This window comes from Zea mays, chromosome 5 (assembly GCF_902167145.1).
Source record: "Zea mays cultivar B73 chromosome 5, Zm-B73-REFERENCE-NAM-5.0, whole genome shotgun sequence".
NCBI classification, from domain to species: Eukaryota; Viridiplantae; Streptophyta; class Magnoliopsida; order Poales; family Poaceae; genus Zea; species Zea mays.
The window spans coordinates 161,200,988-161,220,737 of NC_050100.1; the positions used below are offsets into that span (position 1 = coordinate 161,200,988).

General features: G+C 45.9%; 1 protein-coding gene and 1 pseudogene across 1 annotated transcript; one reads left to right on the plus strand and one right to left on the minus strand.

Moving 5' to 3' along the window:
* Positions 1–7,172: 7,172 nt before the first annotated feature.
* Positions 7,173–7,610, minus strand: LOC103628610 (uncharacterized; annotated as a pseudogene).
* A 5,732-nt stretch (positions 7,611–13,342) lies between these two features.
* Positions 13,343–15,726, plus strand: LOC103628611 (UDP-glycosyltransferase 73D1). Its single transcript, XM_020537737.1, is given in 3 exon segments — positions 13,343–13,762; positions 14,702–15,332; positions 15,335–15,726. Coding segments are annotated over 3 exon segments (1,443 nt in total).
* The last annotated feature ends 4,024 nt before the right edge of the window (positions 15,727–19,750 follow it).

Here is a 19,750-nt window from a genome sequence, read left to right on the forward strand (position 1 = left end):
ATGGGTCGTGCCTCGGGCCGGCTTGCCAGACACGACCCATTTGGTCATCTATACCTCCGCACGATAATGATGGTCCTCACCTCAGTTGCCACCACCTTGTTCGCCATTATACTTCTTTTCTCTCTCTCATCATGCCTCTATCTCCGCGCCACCCATTCTCGGTAGAGGGCGTAGGAGCATGCGCCTCCTTCCCGTATTCGTCCGACACCAGCCTCGACACCGACTCGCGCAGTGGCTATTACACGTCCACGAGGACGTTTCACATCATGCGCGCACCATCGTTTTCGCCGTCGTTGGACGTCCCTTTCGTCTTCCCGGCCTTCGCCCTGTTCTTCCTCCCCATCCTGCTGCCCCCGCCCACGGTCGTAGTCGCGAGCCGACCGACGCTCGTCGACGCGGGTACAGCACGAGTCGGTCATGCTCCTGGCCTTTCTTCGTGCGTGGCGTCGAGGAGGACATGGTGTCGCCTGCCACACTTAGGTTATCTTGGCGATGAGGAGTCCAGGTCTGAGATATTCGACAACCAAAGCCCATAGGGTGGCAGCAGCCAGCATATGCTACGGAGGTGGTGGTGGTGTTATGTCGCTTCGGCGGGTCCAAGGCTAGGAAAACACTCGCATCCTCTCGTCCTTCTCGGATTGACGCCTGGTGTGGTTGCCTCTTGGTTTGGAGCTGCTCCGGCTGGGCTTCTTTGTCCGCTTGCGTGCTCTCTCCTTATATATCTAGCGGTATACTACCTATGTCGCCTCCAGATGCTCAGGTCTTCGTCGTGTCCTTCTCCGGCAACGAATAGGTATGTCCGCCTCTTCCCTTCCCCTCCTGCTCTACGAAACCTTGGAAGTGGGGGAGGCGAGCGATGGGGTCTCTGATTTGCTGTCTATGGTACCCACACATTCATAAAAAATATCATGTGAAGAGTGGAGACAATCAATAAAAAATCTTGAGATCTTTTTGTTGGATAATTTATGTAGGTATTGTTGTGAGCCGTTGCAACGCATGAGTAACCGACTAGTTTATATATATACTAGGTATGTGCCCGTGTGTTGCCACGAGAGTTAAAAATTAGTGTAAAACGTAGATATAGAATAACAAACATTATTGTGATATGTTATCACGTATCACCATGCTGCAAGTATAAAGATAACATACAACCATAACAGATGATTGTTTGATGTATAAGAAATTGCTACAGTTTTATGACTCTATTGCATATGTAAAAAGGACAGAAATGTTACCTGACAGACCCCCACCTTTTTGGATTTTCCACCCTGCCATTACCGAATGAATAAAAAGGTCGATCTCTTGATCATTCGTAGACTTCAGTATGGTTATTACTTGATTATTAGTTGGCCATTGTAAAAATGAGAAATAATTAATTGTAATAGACTAATGGTGTTTTCCCCGGACATAGTGGACAATGGTGAATGGTGTACATTACTTCAACAAGCCAATGCATATAAAATTATTGTTTATTTAGTTATTGTGTTGATTAATTTAGGGGCCAACCATTAATCAAGAGGACGGAGTACCAGTACCTAGCACTAAACCAACTGAAACTCTATAAACATTTCGGTCCGACCAAGTGCTTCATCCAAGCTACAAAAATAAACGACATGTATTTGCCTTATGCAGCATGTCTTCCTCATATTACCAACTTAGTTTGCTAAGAAATTATCTGTGGCCTTGCAAGTTGGTAAGGTCGTTAGGATCATTGACAATGACAATAGAACACTTTAATAATTTTTTTAGGTGTACTTCGCACAAAATTTAGTCTGCAAGGAATCTCTATCAGGAAAGGGCGAAGGAAAGATCATCAAGGTTGGTGACCCAGTTTATGTTATGGAGGTGTTCGATTCTTCTAATGAAGCCCCAGTCTGATTCAAGGTTAAAAATAGTGGCAGTGTGTTCAAAGTAAGTGAGTTTGTTATGTGCACTGGATAAACAAAAAAATAGTGGGTTGTTGAAATTGTTAATGGGACAATAAAACACTTGCCACTGGACAGTCATTATGAGTTAGTTGTAACATTAGGGGCTTATTTATCTCTATGATATTACATACCTTGTACATCAGAATAATACAAAATAATAAGTACCAAAAAGGGAGGTGAGTTAGAAGACTATCTAAATAGGATGGAATGGATGGCTGATGGAGTCTTTTGTACCCTATACAAAATCAGTGACCCACTGCAAGTTCCTTCAGGGCTTTAGGCCACCATTGAGGTCTGTCACCAAAAAGGAAAGGAGTTCTATCACCTGTCAAAGAACTATCAGAAAGAATTTGGTGAAAGACGAATTCAGTTCTAGACCCATGTTTCTCATTCTTAGGAATCATATGATGGTCATGAATCATTCTACCTATGATTGTAACTGTTTCACATGAGTAAATGGAAATACATGAGTCACATATTTTTCTCCAATAGTCAAAAGTTTATTTCTGGTAGTTAGGTACAACTTATTCCCCGTCATTCCAACTACCCAAATGATTCGTGTGTCAACCCTTGTATACATAACATTTGGCCTACTACCAAAATATATAAATATTGTCTCATTTTGACAGGCGGCCATCGTAACTTGATAAATGGCTATTTGCAAGGCATTACCTAGACCCTCCATCGATGTTTTCACTCCTGATTTCAATTGTAAACAACTTATTTGTAGCCTTTTTGATCGGTGACGACCGAGCTCTAATAGATCGGTATGCATAGGATCTGCAAGGTCAAGCAAACAACTAATATATTGTGAAGACAAGCCTCCACAAAATTCCTCGAAAAAGTTTAGAAAGCAAAACAACGCTTACGTATATTGTGAAGACAATCGCTATGACCATAACTAAAACTCCCCAATGATCAGGGAAGTCGTTGATAAAATATTTAGGCACAAATATTTTGAAGACCACCATGGGTGCAAGAAAAGGGAATATGGTGAGAAACAAGGATCCCATATCAGGTCCAAATATGAACCAGCCTTGCAAGAAAAAATCCTAAAAATAATAGCAGCAAACTTAAATGGTGTTGCAATTGTGAAACATATGTATAAAAATAAAGCATCATGTAGCACATGGAGGACTTTGAGTTTGAGAACATTTCATTCATCAGATGTCAAACAAACACAAATACCCACTCAACACTTCAGCTGTAAAATAAGATGTGGAATATGAAAATATATATAATGCAAGAAAGATACTGCATAGAATTATAATGGACTAAAGAAGCATCTGAACATGTCATAGTGTAAATTAGGATTATGTTCATAGGGAGGGTATGCTGACAAGCCCGATATAATGGTTTCTAGAAGTTAGCCAAGTAACTTCTCTAATTAATTGTAAACTTGAAGCAGATTTCTCTAACTCTATATATATCCAGAAGCCAATGGATACTGACCACTAACAAGGAAGAAGTTGTACCTAACTACCAGAAAGAAATTCAAATTACAAATGCCCGATAAAAGAAGTCTCCCTGTCACAGCTTATTAAACAGATGGTGAGCTCAAGTATATACGTCAGGTTATGACTCATCCTGCTAAAATTGTGTTCAAGGGCTAGTAGAAGAAAACTAATTCCATCTAGTAAGCTAAGTTTCATATAATCAACAGATGGTGACTCCCCATAGGTGAATAAAAACTATCCTTCTATGAATATGTGGCAAATCCCCGATGATGAATAAGAGGTATCCCTCAACTACCATAACTATGATTGAGTGTTCTGTATCTATTGCATATGGTTCTGGTAATAAGTCATATGGGCCTTGGGGAGTCAAAACACTAACAAAGCCGAGGAAAGGCAGGCATAACAATGAGGCATGGTGCTATTGTTGAATTGAAATAACTGGGAGGTGAAAGGAACCGGTAGTAGATCTCTAGAATAGTTTATGCCAAGAACAGGTAGTAGATCTCATGATTAGTTGTTGCACAGGAATAGGGTGGCGGGGAAACCCCAAGCCCAATCATGGTGGAGACGGGAGCACAAACGGACGCTACCAACCCCACTTCCTGCAGCGAAGTGAAGCAGAGCAAAAGCATTGACAATCACATGAGTAGGACCTGACGTGACGAGCAAAAGGAAAGAAATAAAGCACAAGTTAAAGCACCTTGGTGGTGGCGTCCGATCTCGATGTCCGGCAGCGGTAGAACAGTGGCGGTGTCGGTCATGCCGGTGGGCAGCGGCACCGTCGAGCTGCTGCCGATAAACGGGTACCCCTCACTTCTGGACGGGGCCGCCGCGGACTTGTTTCTCGGCTACAGTGGGAGCAAAAGTGCGGCGTAGCCTTTTGCCCTGGCGCGTGCGCATCAGCCTTTGCAGCCATGATGGACCACGGTGGTGAAGAGGCAGTAGCCATCAACGTCGACCTATCTATCGTGGTCGAGGCGGAAGACCATGGGAGTCGGCGCCCGTGGAGGACTTCACGCGATGCCCCGCTCCTAGATCTGGTGAATGTGACAGAGGGGAGGGGCGAGGAGAGGAAGCGAGTGGGGCGCAGCGGCCGACCACATGTCCTCCATGACAGGGGTGGGTGACAGTAGGTGCGTCGTGTGTGGTGGGGCGGGCGTAGCGGTTGCCGACGCCGTGGGCATCGCCCGGGGGGCGAAGGACAGGGAGCTGTGTCCAAGGGCGTAATCACCGGCGGGGCGGTTGTTAACGCGAGGGGGAGGGGGCAATCGCGTGCAAGATGAGTGACGGAGACATGGGTCCCACCTGTCATACGATCGGAGGTGGCAGAATAGAGAGGCAGAACCACGGTGCACGGTCTACATTATAGTCTGGTGGAGACGGGAGCACAACGGACGCTACCAACCCCACTGCCTGCAGCAAAGTGGAGCAGAGCAAAAGCATTGGCAATCACATGAGTAGGACCTGACGTGACGAGCAAAAGGAAAGAAATAAAGCACAAGTTAAAGCACCTTGGTGGTGGCGTCCGATCTCGATGTGCGACAGCGGTAGTATAGTGGCGGTGTCGGTCATGCCGGTGGGCAGCTGCACCGTCGAGCTGCTGCCGATAAACAGGTACCCCTCACTTCTGGACGGGGCCGCCGTGGACGCGTTGCCCGGCTACAGCGGGAGCCGAAGTGCGGCGCAGCCTTTTGCCCTGGCACATGCGCGTCGGCCTTTGCAGCCATGATGGACCACGGTGGTGAAGAGACAGTAGCCATCAATGTCGACCTATCTGTCGTGGTCGAGGTGGAAGACCATGGGAGTCGGCGCCCATGGAGGACTTCCACACGATGCCCCGCTCCCAGATCTGGTGGAGGTGATAGAGGGGAGGGGGCGAGGAGAGGAAGCGAGTGGGGCGCAGCGGCCGGCGACATGTCCTCCATGACAGGGGTGGGTGACAGTAGGTGCGTCGTGTGTGGTGGGGCGAGCGCAGCGGTTGCCGACGCCGAGGGCATCGCCCGGGGGGCGAAGGACAGGTAGCTGTGTCCAAGGGCATAATCGCCGGCGGGGCAGTTGTCAACGCGAGGAGGAGGGGGCGCAATCGCGTGCTAGATGTGTGATGGAGACATGGGTCCCACTTGTCATACGATCGGAGGTGGCAGAATAGAGAGGCAGAATCATGGTGCACGGTCTACATTACAATCATTCCTACTTCCTAAATGATTTGTGTGCCAACCCTTGTATACATAACCTTTGGCCTCTTTTATTTGCCACCCTTGTAAAATTATCATTAGTGACGAAGTTATTGTTAATTCTCAAGAATCATGATTTCTAAAAACACGAGAAAGGGGTACAATGAACACAAATTGAGAAGCAAGTGAACACATGCAACATCTTGAGGTGCTAACTGAAGTTGTGTTATAAAAACTATGGAGTCCCTATTCTGGAACATATAAGCTTAGTTGAACTAAATATATAAATATTGTCTCATTTTGACAGGCGGCCATCGTAACTTGATAAATGGCTATTTACAAGGCATTACCTAGACCCTCCATCGATGTTTTCACTCCTGATTTCAATTGTAAACAACTTATTTGCAGCCTTTTTGATCGGTGACGACCAAGCTCTAATAGATCGGTATGCATAGGATCTGCAAGGTCAAGCACAACAACTAATATATTGTGAAGACAAGCCTCCACAAAATTCCTTGAAAAGTTTAGAAAGCAAAACAACACTTACATATATTGTGAAGACAATCGCTATGACCATAACTAAAACTCCCCAATGATCAGGGAAGTTGTTGATAAAATGTTTAGGCACAAATATGTTGAAGACCACCATGGGTGCAAGAAAAGGGAATATGGTGAGAAACAAGGATCCCATATCAGGTCCAAATATGAACCAGCCTTGCAAGAAAAATACTAAAAATAATACCACCAAACTTAAATGGTGTTGCAATTGTGAAACATATGTATAAAAATAAAGCATCATGTAGCACATGGAGGACTTTGAGTTTGAGAACATTTCATTCATCAGATTTCAAACAAACACAAATACCCACTCAACACTTCAGCTGTAAAATAAGATGTGGAATATGAAAATATATATAATGCAATAAAGATACTGCATAGAATTATAATGGACTAAAGAAGCATCTGAACATGTCATAGTGTAAATTAGGATTATGTTCATAGGGAGGGTATGCTGACAGGCCCTATATAATGGTTTCTAGAAGTTAGCCAAGTAACTTCTCTAATTAATTGTAAACTTGAAGCCAATTTCTCTAACTCTATATATATCCAGAAGCCAATGGATACTGACCACTAATAGGGAAGAAGTTGTACCTAACTACCAGAAAGAAATTCAAATTACAAATGCCCGATAAAAGAAGTCTCCCTGTCACAGCTTATTAAATAGATGGTGAGCTCAAGTATATACGTTAGGTTATGACTCAACCTGCTAAAATTGCGCTCAAGGGCCAGTAGAAGAAAACTGATTCCGTCTAGTAAGCTAAGTTTCATATAATCAACAGAGGGTGACTCCCCATAGGTGAATAAAAAGTATCCTTCTATGAATATGTGGCAAATCCCCGATCATGAATAAGAGGTATCCCTCAACTACCATAACTATGATTGTGTGTTCTGTATCTATTGCATATGGTTCTGGTAATAAGTCATATGGGCCTTGGGGAGTCAAAACACTGACAAAGCCGAGGAAAGGCAGGCATAACAATGAGGCGTGGTGCTATTGTTGAATTGAAATAACTGGGAGGTGAAAGGAACCGATAGTATATCTCTAGAATTGTTTATGACAAGAACAGGTAGTAGATCTCATGATTAGATGTTGCACAGGAATAGGGTGGCAGGGGAAACCCCAAGCTCAATCATGGTGGAGACGGGAGCACAATCGGACGCTACCAACCCCACTGCCTGTAGCGAAGTAAAGCAGAGCAAAAGCATTAGCAATCACATGAGTAGGACCTAATGTGACGAGCAAAAGGAAAGAAATAAAGCACAAGTTAAAGCACCTTGGTGGTGGCGTCCTATCTCGATGTCCAGCAGCGGTAGCATAGTGGCGGTGTTGGTTATGCCGGTGGGCAGCGGCACCGTCGAGCTGCTGTCGTTAAATGGGTACCCCTCACTTCTGGACGGGGCCGCCGCGGACGCGTTGCTCGGCTACAGCGGGAGCCGAAGTGCGGTGCAACCTTTTGCCCTGGCGCGTGCGCGTCGGCCTTTGCAGCCATGATGGACCACGGTGGTGAAGAGGCAGTAGCCATCAACGTTGACCTATTTGTCGTGGTCGAGGCGAAAGACCATGGGAGTCGGCGCCCGTGGAGGACTTCCACGCGATGCCCCGCTCCCAGATCTGGTGGAGGTGGCAGAGGGGAGGGGGCGAGGAGAGGAAGCGAGTGGGGTGCAGCGACCGACGGCATGTCGTCCATGACAGGGGTGGGTGACAGTAGGTGCGTCGTGTGTGGTGGGGCGGGCGCAGCGGTTGCCGATGCCGAGGGCATCGCCCGAGCGGCTAAGGACAAGGAGCTGTGTCCAAGGGCGTAATCGCCGGCGGGGTAGTTGTCAACGCGAGGGAGAGGGGGCGCAATCGCGTGCTAGATGAGTGACGGAGACATGGGTCTCACCTGTCATACGATCGGAGGTGGCAGAATAGAGAGGCAGAACCACTGTGCACGGTCTACATTACAATCTTATAGAGTAGTAGGGATGAGTATTCTTAGTGGCGGTTCTGCTCGGTGACGCTAGTGGAGGAGCTCAAGAGCGTGATCCGGCTGCTGCCCAACACACATCCGCGTCAATGGTGGCACCGACCCGACGTGGCGTGGGCTCGTGTTAGCACGTCTACACGAGACCGGACAGAGGTAGGGGTGGTAATGGGCTCTAGATTTTATACTACATACTTTAAGGATCTAATCAGATTAGGATCGGGTCATATTCCAATTCATTTTTAAACTAAAACTATTTAAGGGCCTTAACTTTTTGTGAAGAGACTTTTAAATCGTGTTCCATTATCACCCTAGACAGATGCTCGTGTTAGCACGTCTAGACGAGACCGGACAGAGGCCAAGGAGGACGAAGGCGAGTCCACCACGTCAGGAGGGAGTTGCTGAAGAGAAACACGGGAAGCGAAGCAGGCGACAGTACACGAGTATTTGGGCCTGAGTGGGCCACGTAAGGCGTGATGGGCTAAGTAAGCCGAATATATAGTATGGAACTGTAGCCGAGAAGGGTATGGAAAACAGAACTACTATCGTATAATTCCAGTCCGTTGCCCTCCTCTCCGTACTCTTCCTTCTGATATCTTCCTCCTGCTTCTTTTCCCCTCCAACAAGATAATATCCCGTATCGGAGATATACGATCTGGATCCCTGCAGCTCATTTCCTCGACGTCCGACATCTTCAGAGTGTGGTACACCACGTAAAAAAATATGTGTTCCTACTGCATGCGCACAAATTTAGCATGGTAAAAATGTGGGTTCAAAGAAAATAGATTAGCATACATGGAACAAAAAATCTGATTTAAATACTTTATTTCGTACATAAAAGTAGGATCTTGACAACAGTCATGCAGGTAGGATCGTTGGAACCGGTTTATGATATATACTGACACTAATTATGCTACATGGTATAGATATTTATGCACTGCGGTACAGCGCGAAAAAATATGTTTCCTACTGCATACGCACAAATTTAGGATGACAAGAATATGCGTGGATTGGCATGCACGAAAACAAAAAAACTGATTTAAATGCTTAATTTCCTCCATAAATATAGGATCTCTCCAACAGCCATGCATCTAGGCTCGTTAGAACTAATTTATGATATACGCTGAGACTAATTATTCTACACGTCGAAAGTATTTATGCAATGCGGTACACTGTACAAAATCTGTTTACTATTGCAAGCGCATAAATTTAGGATGACAAGAATGTGAGTTGAAAGGAAATGGATTGACATGCATGGAAACAAAAATCTGATTTTCAATATTTCATTTCATCCATAAATATAGGATCTCTCAAATAGCCATGTAGTTAGGCTCGTTAGAACCAGTTTATGATATATACTGATACTAATTATGCTATCGAAGGTATTTATGCATAACGGTACACTACGCAAAAATCAACAAATGTTTACATAAAATGTGAATAGAAATATCATAAAAACCTATTGACCTTGGCATAAATATATATACAAAATAGCATAAAAATAGGTCCGTCGATCCACCACCGCTCGCCGCTTAGAGAAGTCCGTCGTCGTCGCTCGCGTCTAGGGAAGGCCGATGTCGTCGAGGGAGGGGGACCATAGTGGGCGCCACTCTGCGGCGCGCACCTCTGGGATTCGCCACCGTGTGCGCTCCTCCATGATCCGCTGCCGCTGCTGCCGAAGCCTACCGCGCCTCGCGCAACCACCGTCACCACTGGGCCTCGTCCGATTCGGGAGCATCGTCGGTGCTTGCTCGCCCGCCATAGGAGCGTCGCCGCCGGTCGTCCGACTCGGCGCCCGCAGCCGCTAGCCCCCGAGATTGCCGCTGCTTGCACGCCCGAGGAAACCGCCACTGTTGCCGCTCGTCCGGCTCAGGAGCGCCGTCGGTGCTTGCCAGTCCGCCATAGGAGCGTCGTCGTCGGTCGCCCGCCTCGGCGCGCCACAGCCGCTAGCCCCCGGGATCGCCGCCGCTCGCACGCCAGAGGAAACCGCCACCGCCGCTCGCTCGCCCGAGGGAACCGCCACCCTGCTAAAACCTAATCCCTGGTGGCCTGGGGTTCTTTTTATAGCCGTCTGCACCTGGTGCGGCTGAACCGGATGGCACCGTTGGGCCAGGACTTTCTCTGGTTATTGGAAGCCCAAAGCTCCAAATATACAAACTATATATATGGTAGTGGTAGGCCTCTTCCGCCTCGCGCGCGCCTGGCCATCTATCCGCATATCGTGTCGGTCAACCATCCACATCCACACGCGCGATTTATCAAAAAACAATACATGTGTTTTAGCCTTGATCGTTCATGAGAATAACTGAGATATGAGTCGTTTGATGAGTCGGTCATTCTAAATAAATAGGTACTGCAAGAAAAGAAGTGAACAAAATTAGTCATTCTATATTTTTAGTCTTAGTCATTAATTAGAACAATTGATATAGAAGCCATTTAGTGAGTTAGTCGTTCTAAAAAACAGATATTATTGGAAAGGAAGTAAACAAACTCGGTCATTTCATCTTTTAGCCTTAGTTATTTTAGTGTGTCAATCATTCTACATAAAATAGTCATTATAAGTAAGTGAGCGAACAACCCAGCGTTTCCATTTTTTATTTTCAAATATTTAGTATATATGAGGAGTCAGGATTTGTATGACATATCTACCACAAGTAAAATATTAGAGTAGTCCTTGGCGGTTACCCGGCACAGCAAACAACAATTTGGCCTGCTGCAACACTTTCCCCGATGTCTACTACACGAGTAGATAAGCTGCTAGCCGAGCACGCCGGAGGGGATGTCGTTGCCCTTTCACTACATCGCTGACGTTCAACCATTGTAGCATGAGAGTCAATATGGTCAGCATTTAACGGCAATAACAACACACAGTAGACCACTCTAATAACACACATCTAAAAATAGATAGTATAGTGTGTTTTATATGACACGCCTTTACAACTACTACTACTATTATTATTATTATTATTATTTTAGGATAAATAAAATATCGTAGTGACACTAGTAAGACTTTAAATTTCTCCTCGAATGAGCAAATAATGAATATGTTACACAATTAATATAGTATTAGTGCTCTCAACTTCTAGCTAGTAGTCATATAGGAATATAAGCTCATTTGGTTCACTCCAAAGTCTCATTGAGACAAGTATGATCAAGTTTCAACACCATGGCTTGAGTAGACTAAACTACGAACCGCCGTAGCGCATGCCTCTCTAGCTGCTTCATCATTTACTTATATATATATATATATATATATTAAAAAGACTCACATGAGAGTTCATCCATTTTTGCTTTCTTCTATTCATGAAACATATTTTGACCATCACCGTTTATGCGTGAAGCCAGAACAATTTGTGTTCGGCTTCACCGGCTGGCCATGCGAATCCCCAGCAGCCTAGCCTGACATGCTTCGGTCACAGGAAGCCCATTTCGTTTAAGCATGCATTTGGTAGCCACACTCGTATCATAAAAACATATACTCATATCATAAAAATATATTACCGAAATCGTGTCAGGGTGGTTGTAAGATAGTTTGCGTGGTTGTATGTTAGAGCATCTTTTCAACTTCCAAAAATATTTCTTCCAATAAACGAAAATGATGACTTCTATAGAACTTTAAATCTTAAAAAAATGCTACCAATCTAATAACTCCCAATATTTTTTTAGAAATCTAATGAGCTTGTTTTTTTAGACCCCGCAATTCCAATGTCATGGCACACTTCGGCAGCACCAAAGATTTGCACATGGCCTTCATGTGTTGAAAAGCACTGCTCATGTACTTTTCTAGTTCATCGTTCACTTTCTCCTCAGCCCACATGAAGCCTTGAATGTTCTGCACGATCAATCAACATGGCACAAGAAAGTAGATTAGATCAAGGAACCAATCGAGCAATGAAGCAGCAACGAACAGACATTTTACCTGTACCCACTCGAAGTAGCTAACGACCACGCCACCTGAATTAGCATAGATATCAGGTAATACTACTACTCCCTTCTTGGCGAGAATCTACAACATATGCAAGAGGCAGAAGTGATAAAATACACTTCTCACGTTAACTACTCTGATCCAAAGCCAACAATTTTGGACTCGCGCGTGTAAACAATATTATCTCTTGCATCGGGTCGTTGTCGTATAAGCTAATACGACGACTATTTAGGAGCACTCGAGCTTGCACGCCAACGGAAGCAGCCATCATCTAGGCTCTAACTTCTAGCTAGTAGTCATATAGGAATATAAGCTCATTTGGTTCACTCCAAAGTCTCATTAAGACAAGTATGGTCAAGTTTCAACACCATGGCTTGAGTAGACTAAACTACAAAACGTCGTAGTGCATGCCTCTCTAGCTGCTTCATCATTTACTTATATATACTAAAAAGACCCACACGAGAGTTCATCCATTTTTGCTTTCTCCTATTCATGAAACATATTTTGACCAACACTGTTTATGCATGAAGCCAGAACAATTTGTGTTTGGCTTCACCAGCTGGTCATGTGAATCCCCAGCAGCCTAGCCTGATGCACTCCGGTCACAGGAAGCCCATTTCGTTTAAGCATGCATTTGGTAGCCATACTCTATCATAAAAACATATTGCCGAAATCGTGTCGGGATGGATGCAAGATAGTTTGCGTGCGTGGTTCGATGTTAGAGCATCTTTAACAACTCTCAAAAACATTTCTCCCAATACATGAAAATTAAAACATACATAAAAAATTAAATCCTAAAAAATGCTACTACTTTAATAACTTCCAATATTTTTTTTTTCAAAAATCTAATGAGCTTGTTTTTCTAGACAAACAATTCCAATGTCACGGCACACTTCGGCACCACCAAGCCACGAGCATGGCCTGTTCTGCACTGAAAAACAGTGAACTTCTCTTTGAGAGCTTTTGCTAAAAACTTCTGCGAAGGACCCATACTCAAAAGTGATAAAATACACTTCTTGCGTTAATACCTGCTCCGACCCAAAGCCAACAATTTTGGACTCGCGCGTGTAAACAATATTATCTCTTGCACCAGATCGATGTCATAACAGCTAATACGACGACCATTTAGGAGCACTCGAGCTTGCATGCCAACAGAAGCAGTCATCATCTAGGCTCTATCCACACAGTGACAAAAGTTCCAAATCGAGAACAACTCCTACGCTCTGTCAAGTATTCGCCCGGCCCGGTTGTCTCGTCTGCCAGTGCCATGTCGGCGGGGAGTGCGGCCGCCGTGCCTGGCACTGACCCGGCGCCGCACTTCGTGCTGGTCCCGATGATGGTCGCGGGCCACGCTGGCCTGATGCTCGACATGGCCCGCACCCTCTCCGGGCGAGGCACGCTCGTCACGTTCGTCATGACGCCCCTCAACCTGCCCCGCCTCGGCCGCGCCCCTAGCGACGACGCGCTCCCCATCCGCTTCCTGCCGCTCCGCTTCCCCTGCGCCGAGGAAGGCCTCCCCGAGGGCTGCAAGAGCCTCGACGCGCTCCCGGGCCTCGGCCTCCTCCGCAACTTCAACGACGCTTGTGCCATGCTCCGCGGGACGCTCGTTGCGCTCCTCAGGGATAGGGAGGGCGACGCCCCACCGCCGAGCTGCGTCGTCTCCGACGCCTGCCACCCGTGGACCGGCGGGGTGCCGAGGGAGCTCGGCGTGCCGCGCTTCTCGTTCGACGGGTTCTGCGCCTTCTCCTCCTTGTGCATGCGCCCAGGGGCGGACCGAGAGGGGGGCAAAGTGGGCCATGGCCCCCCTCAATTTTCTATCTCTCTTATATATCTCATATTTATTTAGTGTTAGTATAGAGAAAAATTAATGTTTTAAGTCGGTTGAAGTTTTCTGTTTGTATAAGTATAACACTGTCTCCAGCAGATAGTGTAAAATAGGTGACACATAACTGTAGATGATACTGTTTGTAGAGTAAGGTTCAAAATAGAGGATAAGATAGGGAATTTGATAGAGATAGCCTAAAGTTTCAATGGTAGAATGAGATGTTAGGTTGTTATTGAAATTTTAGAACAAAACCCTTGACCCATAGAATCAACCCGAGATCATTGGCTCATTAGACTCAACATATCAAATTCATAATATTCCCGTCCCATAGATGTATACTTCCCTTTTTAAAGTGTCGACCAACAACCCATGACCCTGCTCCTCAATCCAATCAATCCAGGAACATTTTGACTATGGCCCAGTCCCATTCTTATCGACACTGCCTGATCCAGTCCGCTTCGATGTCTCATTCCTTATGTCGCGACACTGCACAACCCCACCCCTTCTTGGTGCCCCTGCCTCACTCGTCATCCTCACGACGTGATGGTGTGACCCGTCCTTGAAGGTCAGCGAGCTTGTCGAACCAACGACCCTATCTCTTAACTAGAGATATCCCTTGACCCACCCCTTTCTTGGCACACTTGCCCATCGAAGAGATCAATATTCGACAAGGTACACCCAATTTTTATTAGGCTACTAAGAACTTAACAGTATGTTTACTTCTTTTGTTTATTTATTTTTTCTTTGAATTTATATCGTGTATTGATATAAAACTTGAATTCAATGCAACATTGGTTTTTATGATCTTTTGCTTGATTTGTCATGTGATTTTTTAGCTCCCATGATTTTTCGTCCTGCGTCCACCACTGCATGCGCCAGATGAATCTCCACAAGATCTTCGAGGGCGTCGACGACGACGATACGCGCCCCGTGCACGTCCCTGCTTTCCCCATCGACGTCGAGATATTGAGGGCGCGGTCGCCCGGAAACTTCACGGGTCCCGGCATGAAGGAGTTCGGCCAGGAGATCATGGCTGAGAGCGCGAGAGCCGACGTCCTGGTGGTGAACAGCTTCGCGGAGATGGAGCCCATGTTTGTTGACGCCTATGAGGCGGCCCTCGGCAAGAAGGTATGGACCATCGGGCCTCTCTTCCTGGCCCCCACCATGCCGCTGGCGGCGACAGCAGAGGACGCCAACGCCGTCCGGTGCGTGAGTTGGCTCGAGTCCATGAAGCCCCGAACCGTGGTGTTCGTGAGCTTCGGCAGCCGGGTGCGCTCATCGCTGCCGCAGCTCGTCGAAATCGAGCACGGCCTCGAGGCGACCAAGCGCCCGTTCATCTGGGTGGTCAAGCCGCGCAACCTCGCTGAGTTCGAGCGGTGGCTGTACGAGGATGGCTTCGAGTCCTGCATCGGGGAGGCGGGCCTGGTGATCAGGGACTGGGCACCGCAGAAGGCGATCCTGTCGCACCTGGCAACGGGAGCCTTTGTCACGCACTACGGCGGAACTCCGTGCTCGAGTGCGTCACGGCGGGCCTGCCGATGGTGTCGTGCCCGCACTTCGCCGAGCAGTTCATGAACGAGAAGCTCGTGGTGGATGTGCTGCGGGTCGGCGTGCCTGTCGGCGTCAAGGGTGCCGCGCAGTGGGGCGTGGAGGCGGAGGGTGTGCTGGCGACGAGGCAGGACGTGGAGAGGGCGGTGGCTGCGGTGATGGACTGCGGGGAGGAGGGCTCCGCGCGCCGGGCAAGGGCCGCCGAGCTCGGCAGGAAGGCTCGGGAAGCCGTGGTACACGGTGGCTCGTCGTTCCGAAACGTGGCACTGCTCATACAACACGTCCAGCAGCGAACCAGCACTAGAAATCCATGGATTGAAAAGAAGCCGAGCGACCGTAGATAAATGTGCATATATGTACCGTGCACTAACACGCGAGTACCACATTAATAACCGTATTACTTTACGGTATTACACAATTGATAAAAACATTATGTATTATTTAAAATATTCTTGTCCTCTTCACTTGGTTACACGGTGGTCTTCATCTGCTCAACTGTTGGCGCCGCGCTGCTCACTACAACAGTAAATCACAAAACTTCCGACGGCCAAAGCCGTCAGACATGAGCATTAAACCATCGGAGATAGGCTATGTCCGACGACATCCGTTTATCTCCAACGGCAGCTGACCATCGGACATAAGAGGTCGGATATAGCAGTATGTCCAACGGCCGCCGTTGGACATACACTATCTCCGATGGCCACGTCCGCCCGTCGGACATAATGCATGTCAACCGTTTTAACGGTCGCATGTGGGGCCCACATCCCTTATGTCCGACGGCCTGGCATCAGCCGTCGGACATAAGTACTTGTTATCTTCGATGGTTTATCTTAAGCCGTCGGACATAACAGGCTCTTATGTCCGACGGCTGACGCCAGACCGTCGGACATAACAAATTTCATAAATTACAAAAAATCTGTTTTTTAAAATTTCTGACATTTACAAAAAAACATAGATTGCATATACATATACACAGAGTTCATATACAACCACATATTCACAATCACAAATACATTCACATAAGTATTCACATTCACAAATTTAACATCACCTCACATTCACAAACATATAGTTCCAAATAGTTGCAACAAGTCTTTTACATCAACATATAGTTCCAAAATAAAAACTGACATTGTTCGACGGATAGTCTTTGACATGAACAGTGATAGTTCCAAATTAAACATATTTGATGAACTATCACTCATATCCATTGCCTGGTTGGTTCGAGTTATAGCCACTTCCTCTGGCTGGACTCTACGTGTTGAAAAGGTTGTTCACCCAAGAATGCGATGTGTCATCTTGACCAGACCCATCTCCAGGTGCGGCAACTGAAGCGGGTGGTGTCTGAAATCCCTATAACACACGCACATGAAATAGTAACCACTCAGTTTTTCATTTAAACACATAAGGCATCTATGAAAATGTCATACACGCATATGTGTACATACCATAGGGAATTGTGACAGAGGCGGAGCTGGAGGCGACAGCATTGGCATCGGCAGTGCAAAGTCTGGAGGCGACATCCCATATATTGGCATCGGGATGCCCGCTTGTTGTGTCAGTTGCTAAAAATTATATACAAGCCATTGTTGAGAAAATAAGGTACACATCATGTGTTTTGCAAAATAAGGTATAAAATGTTACTTCAACTTATCGAGTGAAGAGCTTGATTATGGGCCTGGAGGTTTGCATAATACTCGTCATTCTTCTTCTGGTACTCAGCTTGTTGTCTCTGGTACTCCAATTGTTCCCTCAAAACTGATTGATGATACTCTGCCTGTTGAAGCAACACTGCAAGCTCTATCTCTTGGGCGGATGATCGTGAACGGGACGACTGTGAAGACGAGGATGTGGACTGTCGTCCACGACGTCTCAGCTCCCTAGAATCAATCGTAGAATAAAAAATACCCAACCTACAAGAGTGAACCATGCACTTAGTATAGTAAATCATGGACTCAGTTGAATCGCAAGCATATGAGGATAATTTTGAAATCCAAATCAAATAATCCCACAGTCCATAGCCTTGTCCTCCTGCGCTAGCATATGCTGCCTGAGGGTCGATTGGCTGGCTCCTCCAATAGTACTCCTGTCCATGGCGTTGAACCATCTCCTGCACATACGAAGCCTAGAGGCAAACAATACCAAATATAAGTGCATCACCAAATTGATGGACAAACACATAATAGAGTACCAAAAACTCACTCGACGGTCGGTGGCCGTCTGAGTGCATAAAACATCAGGATTTTGAGGATCAGAACCCCTATCCCTTGCATATACACCTCCACATCCGTGGGCGTACGGCCGGATTTGACTTCCTGTACATACAAGTTAGAATGACACATTTCTATGTAATTCGAAGTTACTACATACTGTGACATACCATTCGCTTAGCCAAGCGCACATGTCCATCGCCACCGTAGTTGTGGAATGACTCAGTCCCACAGTTTCCCCTGTTCCTTTCAAAAATGGCATGAAACTCAGGGGAAGCCCACCATCTGCACAAGGCCCGATAACCCTCTGATCGGGTGGCCATCCATGGCACCGACACCTACATGAAATTTTTTTCGATAAAGCAAATACATGGATTCGTGCAATATGAGATGCAACAACTTGTTTACCTCAAGGTATTGCTCCTCCGTAAGGTAAATTGATGACCACTCGGCCTTGGTATTCAGCATCGATCGATCATCAACACTTGCTCTGTACCATGCCTTTATAGCCTGAATTCGTGCATAGTACATTGCATCTGCAACGACATCGTTCGCGTTATACTCAAACACGTAACGAGCGTTCATATCATATGATCCATCGTCCGGCAACTTGTACCGTTTCTACAAAAAAGTAGTGTTATCATAAAAGCAACCATATATGGAATAACTAAATTAGTATAAACAATTCATACCCAGAATGCATCCCAAACTAGTGCATGTGTGTTGCCAAACGTTCTACAGACACCATAGCGATAATGCTCCCAAGTGGTGGCGAGGACAGACTCGTCACTAGGCAAAGTCACAAGACTAGGCCAGTGCAGACGAACAAGATTACCAAGGACCATGTTCACCTTCCTGTAGTGTCCTGTGCCTGTGAACGAGTCATGGATCCAAGTCCTGCAAGCAGAAAACAATATAGAAATGAAAACATAACTTTCAATAACAATTAAGCAAAGATATGTCTCTCACTTTCCACTAGGCTTTATCAGAACCCGAGATTCGGGTGGAAGCTCTGGAGGTGGTCCAACAAAATGCAGCTTCTTCGTTCTCCTAACTCGAGAAGTTCTAGACCCAGCTGCAGAATCTCCACCAGCACCAGAATCCACGCCTGCAGAATACCCACCAGCATCGTCTCCAGCATCATCTCCCACATCATCTCCACCATCATCTTCATCATCATCTCTCGCATGATCCTCTACCACTAGTTCCTCAATTTTAGCATCCTATGAAACAAGTAACTTACATCATACAATATTAAGTAACTCAAATAATGTAATTTAACAACTAACTTACATCGTGTGGAGGCAAATGTTCTGCTAGCGCTCTACGTCTGCTCATGGTAGAACCTGTGCCCTGAAAAACTGAATTCTCACTCCTCAAGCTGCTCCTCGAGCTACTCCTCGTCCCAAGCAAACTACAAGCAAAAGACCTCATTTTATTTGACATCCTGTTTTAACAAAAACAAGTTAGTACATAAATCGATAATAAAATAATGAAACAAATTAAAAAATATATAAAATAATGATCCATACTCGTCAATCGTAATCATAATCAAAATCAGGATCTAGTTGCTTTCATCGATTCAATGGACACCAAGTAGCTTTCTTCTTTCTCGTCACTCATTTTCTTTTTGGAGGAACCTCTACATCATTTTGATCGCCTAATAAAGATTCTTCCAACATTTCCGTTTGTACATTAAATGTGCTGGTAAGTTCGTCGTCTTCGAAAATCTCAGCAGCCCCCACTTCCTGCTCGATTTGACTTTCAACATAACCAGCATCACCAGGAGCATATAGTCGTTCACAAGGATTAACTTTGTACACTACCCTCCAATCAACCAAACCCTTTTTCTTAGATGGATATGTCATATAATACACCTGCTCGCATTGGTGGGCAAGGATTATAGTGTCGTGGCCTTTTAATCGATCGTTGTGTTTGACTTCCACCATGCCATATTGGTTTTCTCGCGTTGTATTTGGAGAAAACCAATCACAATCGAAGAACACCACTTTGAGTTGTTTATCTCCAAAAAACTTGTACTCGAGTATATCATTAATGACTCCATAATAATTATTCACCTTCCCTTCATCATCGACAGCTCTAGTTACAACTCCAGAATTTGTCGTGGCTGCTAGAGGATGATCATCTTGGAACCTTA